We start from the raw sequence: 12,458 nt of genomic DNA on the forward strand, positions 1-12,458 counted from the left end.
TATTTATGCCATTAAGTTTCCACTGTGACTGAAGTTTCTTCATTGTTATGAAGGGGTTAAACCCATCTAGAAGGATAGGATGTGTACAGGGTTAGGGTCAATTCATTATCCATTCAGTGATGTCATGGAGGGTATTGGAATTTCAATTAAACAATTAAAAGCTTCCATAAAAAAATTATAATAATTGTGAAGTAGAATTTCACTTCCATTTACTGAATGTACTGTATGATGCTGAATTGACTGGGACCCTGGTGTAAAACATGTGTTGACTGATCAGTTACTGTTTGCTATTATACATGCTATTACACATGTCATTTCAGACTAGTTGTGTTTTGTCATGGCTCCTGTGAATGAGCCAGATGGACATGACATGGTGCTCTACTGCAGCTCAGCTCTCCACATTCAGGTCAACCTCATGTTGAATCATTAGGGATCAAACCAAACCTTCTGATTAGGCTGTATGCTGCCATACATGATATGCTGTGGTCCATTTTCTGTTCTCCATTGTTAAGATAATCACTAACGCAAGTGCTCCTCTCCTTTAATTTTTGAAATGGGGGGGTGGGGGAGGGGGGGGTGGAAGGATTACTGTTATACTATTCCAGGTATCCCTACCTCTTTAAGGAATACCTGGAATAGTATTAACAGTAATCATTCTACCCCCCCCCCCCCACCCCCTCGCTCTGGATAAGAGTGTCTGCTAAATGACTTAAATGTAAATGCACAGGAGTGTGAGTGGAATGTGAGTGTGTTTGTCTCATTTATTTGCAGAGGAGCACTTTGCGTTAGTGAATTTTGGTCTGTGAAGAAGAACATTGAGTGTATGTGTGTACGTGTGCATGTTTCCAAACACACTGCTCACACTCATTCTCTGTACACAGTTTGATTTTGTCCTAAACAAAAAATAAAACGAACACCTTTTAAATTTGTTTGTGTTAAGTGATCTTGATAGCCTCAGCTTGAAGTACAGTGCCTTGGGGAAGAAATCCAACTGCATTCTATTCAACAACAACTAGCAATCTGTTCGATTTAGTAACACACCAAACAAAAGACTCAGAGAGGGAGTTTTATCAAATGTTCAGAATATTTATTCATAGATTTACTGAACAGAAAATGTGCTATATGACACATCTATTGAATGTAGCGTATGATGGACATTGGTTGTTTTAATGTAAGGGCAGTCAATACAGCTCCTTAATCTATCCCCCTTGTCTCTGTCAGTTTTCCTCCAATGGCAGAAAGAGGAGAGACCCTAACTACAGTTTGAACACCTAGATACAATAACCCTTGCCTCAGATAGTCGACATATACAGGTTTCACTACAATCTACATCAGTCTTTTAGTTGAACAAATTCCACATGTACACTACATTATAGCGTGTGTAGACACAGCATTAACAAGTCATGTCTGGAAGTCTGTTGCCCTGATGAGTAGACATCAGTCTTCATCCCAGGCAAAAGTCTAGCAGTAATAATAATGCTTTTATAAAAGGGATGATTGCTTGTGAAAAGCCCCTCTAAAAGCCTTGCTCCTCTAATAATGCCCTGCATAATGTTGCTTGGTCCCTTCTCCCATCTCCTCTCTCCTCTTTTTCCCTCTTCCTCTCTTTCTCCCCCTCTCTTCTCTGTCCCATCCTCATTGTCCTGTTCTCCTCCTCCTCCCTTCCTTCTCTCCTCTCCCACGCTGGGTGTGTTTATTCAGTGTTCTGGGCACTGTACTCTTGGTAATCTTCAGGGATGGTGTCTGTAGAGGGACAAACAGAACAGAGAGGTGTTGACTTAAACATCCTGTTTCAATGACAATACTTAGACAGCTTCTATCCTATCGGAGTGCTGTGACCGGGGCTAGTCTCTGTATCTGTCTGCTAGTTGGCTGAGTGGGCTGTCACTCACCGTTGCAGCGGTACTTGAGGTTGGACCAGATTATGTTTTCCTGGGAGAAACAGAAGACGCCCAGTCTCCCTCCTCGCATACTGGTGTCTATCTTCACCCCAGAGTCTGCTACCAGGTTAGGACCCTCATAGAAACGCGCCCTGAACACAACACACACACATGGTTCAGAGCGTTTGTGTGGGTGTGTGTGTGTTAGAGTGTGTAGTCTCGAAGCCCGACCCTAGGCAACACAGTGACTAGGGTCTAGTTTCAATGATGGACTCTTGGCATAGAGGAACTACGTCACTGGCTACATCACTACTTTATCTGCTTTAATAAAATACAAAATAATAACTAGAAAGATAGAGATCATGGAGGTTATTTTTAACGAGTGCATTTCGCAAGTGGCTACGTTAACTAAAACCACAGCAAAGATTTTTTGCCTGTAAACGTTCCTCTTTTTTTTTCTTATCGACATAGCCAGTGACGTAGTTCCTGTATGACAAAAGAGTCCATCATTGAAACCAGACCCTAGTCACTGTGTTGCCTAGGGTTGAGTTTTCGAGACTATAGTGTGTGTGGGTGTGTGCGCGTTTGTGTGGGTGGGTGGTTGTGTGTTTCTCACCTGATGTATCCAACCTGTGGTCTGTGCTGTAGGTACCAGCGGTAGGACACCTTGTCCTTCCAGCCCACGTTCCTCTTGTCCTTCCACAGCAGACGTACCTGGTCATTGGTGTCTCCTGTATGCCACAGGGAGTTCCTCAGATACTCCCCTGGACCTGTCTTAGACTTCACTGCCTGAAGGAGGGAGGAAGAGGTAGGATAAGGTAACAAAGAAAGGTCAGAAGCCTTTTGAGATTGATCACTATGTAAAACACATGGGAGCTTGCACACACGCACACACACCCCTATAGCTACCCTAGACCTATATGGCAGCAGGTAGCCTAGCCATTAGAGCCAGTAACTGAAAGGTTGCTGGTTCAAATACCCGAGTTGACAAAGTGAAAAATCTGTCAATGTGCGCTTGAGCAAGGCACTTAACCCTAATTAGCTCCAGGGGCACTGTACTACTATGACTGACTCTGTAAAACAACACTGCACCTATCTGGCGTATGTGACTATTTATTTGTATTTTTACCTTGAGCTGTATGCCAGGCTCAGCCACAGCTCTGAAGGGTACAGCCTGCCAGTAGGTCTGCTCAGTCTGTTTCCACATGACCACGTAGAAGGAGGAGGAGTCCTGGTAGCCGAAGATGAAGCCTGCGTAGTCATCATCAGTCACCGTGTTGACATGGAACGTCCCCTCAAAGTCCACCCCACTGAACGCTGTGTAGCCTACACACACACACACACACACACACACACACACACACACACACACACACACACACACACACACACACACACACACACACACACACACACACACACACACACACACACACACACACCACACACACACACACACACACACACACACACACACACACACACACACACACACAGGCTTATTACATACACACACACTGAACAATGTGGGGCCTACACAGACAGCACAGGTGGCAGAGAGAGGGTGGACATCTGCCTGTCAAATGGAAACTGACAGTTGTCATACCTACAGCGAGGCCAGGGTCAGAGTTCATAGTCTGGACTATCTCCATACCCTGGGGAGAGAGAGAGAGTTATGATACTACAGATGGCATACTACTGAAAACTCCACTACCTACACAGCATTGATCAAAATTAATCAAATAACTCAATCAAGGAACGAATGGTTTACTTTATGCTCTTATTTTGCATACTCTTTGATTCTACAACTGTTATCGTTACTCAATATCTGCTAGATGACTAAAATGTCATAAGACGATAAGGTCACCTGGTTGAGAACCACCCAGTTGGGATCAATCTGGGCGTCACCCTCAGGGTCCAGTACTACCGTCTGATAGGCTCTGAAGTCAGTCAGGGTGACCTCAGCGTTCTCTGGACAGTTGTCTATCCTGTCAATCACCTTGTCCTGGTCAAAGTCCCCTGCACACGCATCACCCACACCATCATCTGGAACACACACACACACCACACATACACTAGCGGTCAAGGGTTTTTCTTTCTTTCTTTCTTATTGTAGAATAATAGTGAAGACATCAAAACTATGAAATAACACATATGGAATCATGTAGTAACCAAAAATGTGCTAAACAAATCAAAATATATTTGAGATTTGAGATTCTTCAAATAGCCACCCTTTGCCTTGATGACAGCTTTGCACACTCTTGGCATTCTCTCAACCAGCTTCATGAGGTAGTCACCTGGAATGTATTTCAATTAACAGGTGTGCCTTCTTAAAAGTTAATTTGTGGCATTTCTTTCCTTCTTAATGCGTTTGAGCCAATCAGTTGTGTTGTGACAAGGTGGGGGGGTATACAGAAGATAGCTCTATTTGGTAAAATACCAAGTCCATATTATGGCAAGAACAGCTCAAATAAGCAAAGAGAAACGACAGTCCATCATTACTTTAAGACATGAAGGTTAGCCAATACGGAACATTTCAAGAACTTTGAAAGTTTCTTCAAGTGCAGTTGCAAAAACCATCAAGCGCTATGATGAAACTGGCTCTCATGAGCACCGCCACAGGAATGGAAGAGGAGTGTGTGAATCAGGCCTTCATGGTCGAATTGCTGCAAAGAAACCACTACTAAAGGACACCAATAAGAAGACGAGACTTGCTTGGGCCAAGAAACACGAGCAATGGACATTAGACCGGTGGAAATGTGTCCTTTGGTCTGGAGTCCAAATTTGAGATTTTTGGTTCCAACCGCCTTGTCTTTGTGAGACGCAGTGTGGGTGAGCGGATTATCTCCGCATGTATATTTCCCACCGTAAAGCATGGAGGAGAAGGTGTTATGGTGTGGGGGTGCTTTGCTGGTGACACTGTCTGTGATTTATTTAGAATTCAAGGCACACTTAACCAGCATGGCTACCACAGCATTCTGCAGCGATACGCCATCCCATCTGGTTTGGGCTTAGTGGGACTATCATTTGTTTTTCAACAGGACGATGACCCAACACACCTCCAGGCTGTGTAAGGGCTATTTTACCAAGAAGGAGAGTGATGGAGTGCTGCATCAGATGACCTGGCCTCCACAATCCCCCGACCTCAACCAAATTGAGATGGTTTGGGATGAGTCGGACCACAGAGTGAAGGAAAAGCAGCCAACAAGTGCTCAGCATACGTGGGTACTCCTTCAAGACTGTTGGAAAACATTCCAGGTGAAGCTAGTTGAGAGAATGCCAAGAGTGTGCAAAGCTGTCATCAAGGCAAAGGGTGGCTATTTGAAGAATCTCAAATATAAAATATATTTTGATTTGTTTAATACTTTTTTGGGTACTACATGATTTTCCATATGTGTTATTTCATAGTTTTGATGTCTTCACTATTATTTTACAATGTAGAAAATAGTAAAAAATAAAGAAAAATCCTTGAATGAGTAGGTGTTCTAAAACTTTTGACCGGTAGTGTACATGCCGGATTAGTGTACTGTACATTAATCCATCATTGAGCCAGCTAATTCTTTGTGACATACACACACACACACACACACACACACACACACACACACACACACACACACACACACACACACACACACTGAAGAACAACTAGACTAGAGAGACCATTGCTATAATACAGCAGGAAGGAAGAGGATCAGTGTTGTGACTGACTGTCCTCATCTGTCTGGTCAGGGTTGACCACCAGTCTGCAGTTGTCTGCTTGGTCCAGGATACCATCGTTGTCATCGTCATCGTCACACTCGTCTCCCTGTCCGTCCTTATCTGTGTCCAGCTGGGAGGAGTTGATGACTGTAGGACAGTTGTCCTTAGTGTTCTGGTGACCATCTCCATCACTGATAGAGAGGAGAGTCAAAGTCAACCCAGTACACTCACTATCAGTAAGTATCACTTCTAAAGGTGAGGATGTGTTTATAGAAGGCTCTACCTGTCTATGTTGGTGTCACATGTGTCTCCTACAAGATCATCATCAACATCTGACTGTGGGAGAAGAAACATAAATATTATTCAATATTCTCATGAGGCTGCACTACCCTGTTACTGGCTACTGGCTACATTAACAGTGGGTTTCTGTCTGGGGTTGGGGTAAAGGTTTGATATTTGGTAGGATATTTGACCTGTGGGTGGTGGTGCTATAGTTGTGTTGTGGCTGTGGATGTGTTGTGGTTGTGTTGTGCAGTGCAGTGCTGTAGTTGTGATGTGCTATGGTTGTGTTGTGGTTGTGTTGTAGTTGTGCTATGGTTCTGTTGTGGTTGTGTTGTTGTTGTTTTACGGTTACCTGGTTGGGGTTGACCATGTCAGGACAGCTGTCACAGGCGTCTCCCACCCCATCGTTGTCTCGGTCCCTCTGGTCTGGGTTGGGCACACGCTGGCAGTTATCCAGAATGTTCTTCAGGCCTGCCCACAAAACACACACACAGATGAAAACACAGACACAGTTCTTTTTCTAGTCTGAGTGTTAGTTTCCTCGGGCTCCAGATGACAGTGTTTGTTTAGGGCAGAGGTGAATAGTTTCCACTGGCTCTCAGCTGCTGGCAGGGTTTATAATGGAATGGGAGAAAAAAAAATCAGAGGAGACAGACATGACCAAGCGCTCAGTGTTAGAGGGGGAGACATGACCAAACGATCAAGGGGTTGGAGACCTGCCCCAGTGCACAGACAGGAAACATCAAACGCACACACACACACACGCACACACACACACAATAAACCGGGGTACACTTTCACTGCATCTGCCAATGGAACAAATGAGAGGTTTTTTTAAAGGGTAATCTAGTAGCTAAAGAGCACATCATTCAGAATCAGAGCTTTTTATAAAACAACAGCTACGATTCCAAATGGATCAATTATAATCAGAAATGGGAACTCATTTAAACCAATGTTTTACTAGTGTTTTGAACTTTATGAGGCTGAACCCTACCCCAGCTCCTGTTTTCCCTGTAAAGAGATGAGCTAATAGGTAGAAGACTTCCCACAGGGGCCAGTATGAAAAAAATAAAATAATAATAATAATAAAAGATTATGCACTCACTAACTGTAAGTCGCTCTGGATAAGAGCGTCTGATAAATGACAAAAAAATTAATAAAAAATTAATCAATAAAATACTTTGATGGAAGACAGACTGATACAGACAGAGGATGTGAATGGATTCAACAGATATGGTTCCGCTCTGTTGAAGACAATGATCAAGTCTGGAACCGCTAGAGACAGGAGACATGCTGTTTTAAACCAGACAGCTAAACTGACCTCAGACTAATTGTGGTTTTGGAAAATAGATCTTAACGTCATGGATAAAGACGTCTTAATGTGACAAAGTACTGCTACAGTCACTACCTTAAAATAAATCACTAGCTGTGGTACACTTTCCTTCTGTCTCCAACTCTCTAATGACCAAAGCCTGGGGAAGGCATGTCAAAGCACGCACACACACACACCGTCTCCATCCATGTCATCGTCACAGTCATCGCCTAGCCCGTCCTTGTCTGTGTCCCGCTGATCAGGGTTTTCCGTCGTCAAGCAGTTGTCACACGCATCGCCATGGAGATCCTTATCGCTGTTCTTCTGGTCCACGTTAGGATGCAGCCAACAGTTATCCTGAGTTACACAGAGACAGGGTTACTGCACGTGTTAAAGGTGTATCCTACCTGCTTGTGAATATACTATACGTTGTGTACCTCTATGTTAACGATGCCGTCACTATCAGCGTCATCATCACAGGCGTCCCCAAGCCCGTCCCTGTCTGCGTCCTCTTGGCCAGAGTTAGGAACAAACACACAGTTGTCCTGGAAACAAACATGGAGGCTGCCTTACTAAGGGGGAGAGGGAGAGGGTGAGAGAGAGGGAGAGGTAGAAGGAGAGGGAGAGGTAGAGAAGTAGATGACCTGGATTTTACCTTCTTACAGCTGTTGTCCCTGCACCTCAGCTTGTCGTCAGGATAAGCATCTATGTCTGTGTCCTTCCCACACACATAGCCGTTACCTGCCCACCCTATGTCACACTGATGGGCGGAAGAGGAAAGGTTTTGGATTAGATTTTAGATTGACTGCACATTAATGTCACGTGTGTGTTCTCACCTGGCAGCTGATGCTCCCGTCTCTCTCCACTACACACTGTGCATTGTTGTCACAGGGGTTGGGCTGGCCGTTCCCACAGAGCCTCTCCCCCCTGCAGCCCCTCACCTGGTCCCCAGAGAAGCCACTCTTACACTCCCCACAGCGGAATGAACCCTGGGAGAGACAACAAATACAGGCCCAGGCTTCAACTCAGGCCTACTATCAACAGGCTTAAATGGGAATATTCAAGCTGCTGTGACTCTTACCCTGGTGTTGTGGCAGTGAGAGTTGGCGGTGCAGCCTCCATTGTCAGGAGGACCCTGGCATTCATCTATGTCGTCACACACCTACAGACACACATGGAGAGGAATACACACACACACACACACACACACACACACACTGTAACCAGTGGTGTAGTGGTGCTTGGAGAAGTGGGTAAAAATTTGCTTGGAGAAGTGGGTAGAAATTCCCAAAGGGCCCGCCCGACAAAGGAAAGGCGCCCTGTGTGAAAAGTTATATGACAAACAGTGACATACACTCTGAATTACCTAAAATGATCAATCCTTATTGGTCTTTCACAGTCAGGCCAACCCAAGCTGTACTGTGCAAGTTGGCCTACTGTTGAAATTGATCAATGAAGCTGTCAACTGTGTCAGAAATTCACAGGTTTCTGATTTTCCCTTTTTGGAGGGGTTTTCACTCTTTTTTTTTTTTAAACAACAACATTTGAAGTTTTAAGTCCACAACAATGCTTAAACCACATCAGGAGAACACTTTTGAGGTTTGGGAAAAATCTAAGACATTTTTATTTTTGAGTGTACACTACGGGTCAAAGGTTTTAGAACACCTACTCATTCAAGGGTTTTTCTTTATTTTTACTATTTTCTACATTGTAGAACAATAGTGAAGACATCAAAACTATGAAATAACACATATGGAATCATGTATTAACCAAAAAAGTCCAAATATATTTAAGATTCTTCAAATAGCCACCATTTGCCTTGATGGCAGCTTTGCACACTCCTGGCATTCTCTCAACCAGCTTCATGAGGTAGTCACCTGGAATGCATTTCAATTAACAGGTGTGCCTTCTTAAAAGTTAATTTGTGGAATTTATTTCCTTCTTAATGCGTTTGAGCCAATCAGTTGTGTTGTGACAAGTTAGGGGGGGTATACAGAAGATGGACCAAGTCCATATTATGGCAAGAACAGCTCAAATAAGCAAAGAGAAACGACAGTCCATCATTACTTTAAGACATAAAGGTCAGTCAATACGGAAAATGTCAAGAACTTGCAGTCGCAAAAACCATCAAGCGCTATGATGAAACTGGCTCTCATGAGGACCGCCACAGGAATGGAAGACCCAGAGTTACCTCTGCAGCAGAGGATAAGTTCATTAGAGTTACCAGCCTCAGAAATTGCAGCCCAAATAAATGCTTCACAGAGTTCAAGTAACAGACACATCTCAACATCAACTGTTCAGAGGAGACTGTGTGAATCAGGCCTTCATGGTCGAATTGCTGCAAAGGAACCACTACTAAAGGACACCAATAAGAAGAAGAGACTTGCTTGGGCCAAGAAACACGAGCAATGGACATTAGACCGGTGGAAATTTGTCCCATGGTCTGGAGTCCAAATTTGATATTTTTGGTTCCAACCGCCGTGTCTTTGTGAGACGCAGTGTGGGTGAAAGGATGATCTCCGCATGTGTAGTTCTCACTGTAAAGCATGGAGGAGGAGGTGTTATGATGTGGGGGTGCTTTGCTGGTGACACTGTCTGTGATTTATTTAGAATTCAAGGCACACTTAACCAGCATGGCTACCACAGAATTCTGCAGGGATACGCCATCCCATCTGGTTTGGGCTTAGTGGGACTATCATTTGTTTTTCAACAGGACAATGACCCAACACACCTCCAGGCTGTTTAAGGGCTATTGTACCAAGAAGGAGAGTGATGGAGTGCTGCATCAGATGACCTGGCCTCCACAATCCCCCGACCTCAACCAAATTGAAATGGTTTGGGATGAGTCGGACAGCAGCGTGAAGGAAAAGCAGCCAACAAGTGCTCAGCATATGTGGGAACTCCTTCAAGACTGTTGGAAAACATTCCAGGTGAAGCTAGTTGAGAGAATGCCAAGAGTGTGCAAAGCTGTCATCAAGGCAAAGGGTGGCTATTTGAAGAATCTCAAATATAAAATATACTTTGATTTGTTTAACACTTTTTTGGTTACTACATGATTCCATATGTGTTATTTCATAATTTTGATGTCTTCACTATTATTCTACAATGTAGAAAATAGTAAAAATAAAGAAAAACCCTTGAATGAGTAGGTGTTCTAAAACTTTGGACCGGTAGTGTATAGCACTGTTGTTTGGTTAGCAGTGTTTCTGTAGCGCACAAGTTTGCAAAACAAATGGCTACTGGATTGATGCAAATAATCATGATACCATTATGTCAGGTAGGCATAGGCTACTTTGTAGTTAGTTAACATTTAATGAGAAGGTTTTTGAGAAAGCCTTTCCATCTACCAGAAGACAGTTAGGCCTGTCATTAGAATCGCTATATCTTTCCTTTTCCTTCATTGTTTGAAACCTGGATGTTTTACTTCATATTATGACGCATGTCTTGCGTTGCTTCAAAGTAGCCTATAACCAAAATCCCACCATAGAAACGTGGAGGCAATTATTTTATAAAGACTTCCTCATATGTGCTCTCCTGCTCTATTGGTTTTCAAATGAACTTTCTTTCATTGTCTTGCAGCCAAAGGCATGATCCTATTCATATTAGCAACACATGATTGTTGTTGCATCTTTAGATTTAACCTCTTTCTAAATTTCAAACGTATATTTCAATCTCTGTCCATGAAACCGCTCGCATGTGTGGTGCGCATTATAGACCGTTTTTTACCTGCAAATTGCATTTTGGAACATTTGCGCGTAGCCATCTGCACATTGCTGCACTTAAAATGAGAATAAATAATATTTGATCAACATTTTAAGCTAAGCATTCTGATCTGTTCCATCAGCCTTACTAATTGATACAGCTTATACCTCCACTACACTACTCTGATACTCATTGTGGGTATTAAGAAGTGAGTATGTGCAATGCCCACAAAAATAAGTGGGTATATGGTGTATACCTGCGTATACCCTCCACTACACCACTGACTGTAACAAGGCACAATAACAGCAGCTCTCTTAAGTATAACACACTCTATACCGTGTGCCTATTACTGTTTATAAGCAATTTGCATGTGTGGTACCTGTTTGTGTGACTGTGTGGTACCTGTTTCTGTGACTGTGTGGTACCTGTTTGTGTGACTATACGTTACCTGTTTGTGTGACTGTGCGTAGGACACTCCCACTCCGTTGATCTCAAGACCAGTGTATCCCAGAGGGCATCTCTCACAGCGGAACCCAGGAGCCGTGTTCACACACCTCACACCGGGGAAGCAGGGGTTAAACTGGCACTGCAACACACACGCACACACACACGTTAGTGTTCACACCATACGCTGGGGAAGTAGGGGTTAAAGGTTCAACTGACCCAGTAACACACACACCCCCCTACCTCGTCCACGTCATCACAGTAAACTCCGTCTCCAGTGTATCCGTCGGGGCAGGGGGCGCAGGTGAAGCGTCCTCCCTCGGCCGGGATACACATGTCCTGATTGAAACACACACCTGGACTACACTGGGACGGGCCTGGCCGTGCACCTGTACCTGGGCCTGACGTCATGTTGCCACTCAGACCTACAGACAGAGACACACGCATGTATAGTATAACAACGCACATAACTTGAGTATCCTCAATCAGTATCAGTCTCATCAGTATTTTATTAATCAGGTTTCAGTTGACAGTTAAAATAAGAGCATGCATATAAGTAAGTCATTCATTATTATCAGAAATCATTAGTCCTAAGCAGTAACAGTAGCATTGTATTAGTAGTAATAGATCTAAGAGAACAGCTTACCACATGCCAGACACTCTGAGATGGTGTTTCTAAGGAATGTGGTCTCCTTAATCTTTTAGGGGGAAAGAAAATACCAGTTTACTGTAGATACAGAGAAAAAGACATACATGGTGGTGCCTTAAAAGGTGAGGGTACAACATCATATCTACTGTAAGGCAGGAGATGTACCTGTTGGAGGAGCAGGTCCTTCATCTCTGACATCATCTTGTTGAGCGCCAACATCTGAGACGGGTCCTGTCCGCCTGCCTGGAGGCCTGTGGGAAATGCAATCTTTAGCTACAGTTTAGCTAAAGTGTATTTCTATGTTCCATCATACAGACTACATGACTTGATGGTTTATGCTAACTTATGTCGAAATGCGGGTCTCAAGTGGGTCAAATGTACAGTATGGCAGAGACCCACAATGTGACATCAGAAACAGTCAAGACATGTTTCAGGCAGCCTGATAGCCTTTACAACAGGCCTGTGTTCTTACCCAGTAGCTGAATAG

The 12,458-nt window shown here is 43.7% G+C and overlaps 1 protein-coding gene across 1 annotated transcript; it reads right to left on the reverse strand.

The window, feature by feature from the left end:
- Nucleotides 1–1,065: 1,065 nt before the first annotated feature.
- On the reverse strand, nt 1,066–12,222 carry LOC311114624 (thrombospondin-4-B-like; the record flags this gene model as incomplete). Its single annotated transcript, XM_084189860.1, has 18 exons — nt 1,066–1,743; nt 1,893–2,032; nt 2,497–2,669; nt 3,010–3,206; nt 3,487–3,535; nt 3,748–3,926; nt 5,592–5,773; nt 5,866–5,918; nt 6,217–6,335; nt 7,374–7,533; nt 7,614–7,721; nt 7,832–7,936; nt 8,013–8,165; nt 8,258–8,338; nt 11,327–11,464; nt 11,566–11,747; nt 11,969–12,020; nt 12,137–12,222. Coding segments are annotated over 18 exons (2,207 nt in total), but the record flags the coding sequence as incomplete, so codon positions are not given.
- Between the last annotated feature and the right edge of the window lie 236 nt (nt 12,223–12,458).

Source organism: Coregonus lavaretus, assembly GCF_964263955.1.
Source record: "Coregonus lavaretus genome assembly, contig: HAP1_SCAFFOLD_8181, whole genome shotgun sequence".
NCBI lineage: Eukaryota > Metazoa > Chordata > Actinopteri > Salmoniformes > Salmonidae > Coregonus > Coregonus lavaretus.